The following is a 1,892-nucleotide window of genomic DNA, read 5'->3' on the forward strand; positions in this document are numbered from 1 at the left end:
TTAAGATGCACCGTCTTTTTGTTTTGCTCCGAGTCTCACCAGGGGCTCTACACCTTAACGAAAGCATTGACAACATTGTGTGCGTATCCAGAGTTTACTAAAAAGAAACCTCGGCAGTCAAAACGAGTCGATATCAAAACAAGTAGCCCCAGATTTAGGATATCCTGTGTGCATCGGTGTAGTTAAGGAGTAGAGCCCCTGGTGAGCAAAGTCTCATGTTGTGTCGAGCCTTCACAGTGTTTTAAAAATAACTATTTTGAGACTAGCATAAAAGTGCCCCTAGCTCTCCCATTCAAAAGGCCATTTGACCGAAAAACGAAAATACGGTACATCTTAAAAGTGGCAATTCCGTCCTAAATATACTTTTAAACTAAAGTTTGACTCTGGGTACATTCACAAAAAGACCCTAGGATGCATTTTGGCGAGAGTTACGCTTAAACGTGGCAAATATTTAGTGAAAGCACCGATGGTCAACCCTAGGGTTGGGCATCGTTTGGATTTTTGTTTGCGTTGAAACGGGTCACGTGCTTATTTCACCAACAAGAGGAACGTTTTATTTTGATTCAAAGGTGGGTTGCAGTTTGACGGGGCTTTTTCAACGTAAAATAAATCCACACTAGAGCTCCGCTTACTGCTCTCCAAGGCTGCAACACAACAAGCACCTGGTCACTACGGAAACCCAAACTTGCGCATGTTAAATTGGGAAGCGGTGATCAGATTATAAACTAAATCCTCCAAACGATTCTGATGAAATCGTAATTTTTGAAACGATTCCAAGTAGGGATCGTTTCTCGAGAACGGCCGGATGTATCTGGTGTTGGGTTTTTTGTCGTGCGTGTGTTCCCAGCCCTACTCTGGGAGGGGTTCAGTGCTCCTGCTGGTTCTGGTCGTGGTTCTGGTTCTGGTCTTGGTTCTGGGACGGGGGCAGCAGGCGCGTGACGTGGCCGATGCCTTTGGTCACGCCCTCCCGGAACAGCAGCTTGGCGCCCAGACGCAGGTACTCGGGGTGCTTGATGAAGCAGAAACGCACCACGGCATGCTCACCGGCACGCAGCCCGTCCCTGCAGGGAGGGAGAGGGGAGAGGGGAGAGGGAGAGGGGAGGAGGGGAGAGGGGAGAGAGGGGAGGAGAGGAGAGGGAGAGAGAGAGAGAGAGAGAGGGGAGAGGGAGAGGGGGGAGGGAGAGAGAGAGAGAGGGAGGGGAGGGAGAGAGAGAGAGGAGAGGGGAGAGAGGGAGAGAGAGAGAGAGGGAGGGGAGAGGGAGGGAGAGGGGAGGGAGGGAGAGGGAGGGAGAGAGAGAGAGAGGGGGGGGAGAGGGGAGAGGGGAGGGAGGGAGAGGGAGGGAGAGAGAGAGAGGGGGAGGGGAGAGGGAGAGAGGGGAGAGGGAGGGAGAGAGAGAGAGAGAGAGAGGAGAGAGAGAGAGGAGGGGAGGGGGGGAGAGGGGAGGGAGGGAGAGGGAGAGAGAGGAGGGAGAGAGAGAGGGAGTGGGAGGGATAGAGAGGAGGGAGAGAGAGGGGGGAGGGGGGAGAGAGAGAGGGAGGGAGAGAGAGAGAGAGAGGAGAGAGACGGAGGGAGAGAGGGAGAGAGAGAGGAGGGAGAGGGAGGGAGAGAGGGAAAAAGAGGGAGGGAGAGAGGGAGAGAAAGGGAGAGAGGAGGGAGAGAGAGAGAGGAGGAGAGAGGAGGGAGAGAGAGAGGGAGAGAAAGGAGGAAGAGAGAGAGAGGGAGAGAGATAAAGAGGGAGGGAGAGAGAGGAGAGAGGGAGGGGCGACAGAGAGGGAGGGGAGAGAGGGAGAGAGAGAGGAGGGAGAGAGGGAGAGGGAGAGAAAGAGGGAGGGAGAGAGGGAGAAAAGGGAGAGGGAGGGAGAGAGAGAGGAGGGGAGAGGAGGAGAGAGAG

General features: G+C 54.3%; 1 protein-coding gene across 1 annotated transcript in view; it reads right to left on the minus strand.

Moving 5' to 3' along the window:
* Nucleotides 1–383: 383 nt before the first annotated feature.
* The window catches only part of gtpbp2b (GTP binding protein 2b), a 34,412-nt gene continuing 32,903 nt past the window's right edge, over nucleotides 384–1,892 (minus strand). The window contains exon 12 of the mRNA XM_028592620.1: nucleotides 384–1,061. Coding sequence (XP_028448421.1) covers nucleotides 866–1,061 — 196 coding nt within the window. The 3' untranslated portion in view covers nucleotides 384–865. The remainder of the gene's footprint in view (nucleotides 1,062–1,892) is intronic.

This window comes from Perca flavescens, chromosome 2, assembly GCF_004354835.1.
Source record: "Perca flavescens isolate YP-PL-M2 chromosome 2, PFLA_1.0, whole genome shotgun sequence".
Lineage (NCBI taxonomy): Eukaryota > Metazoa > Chordata > Actinopteri > Perciformes > Percidae > Perca > Perca flavescens.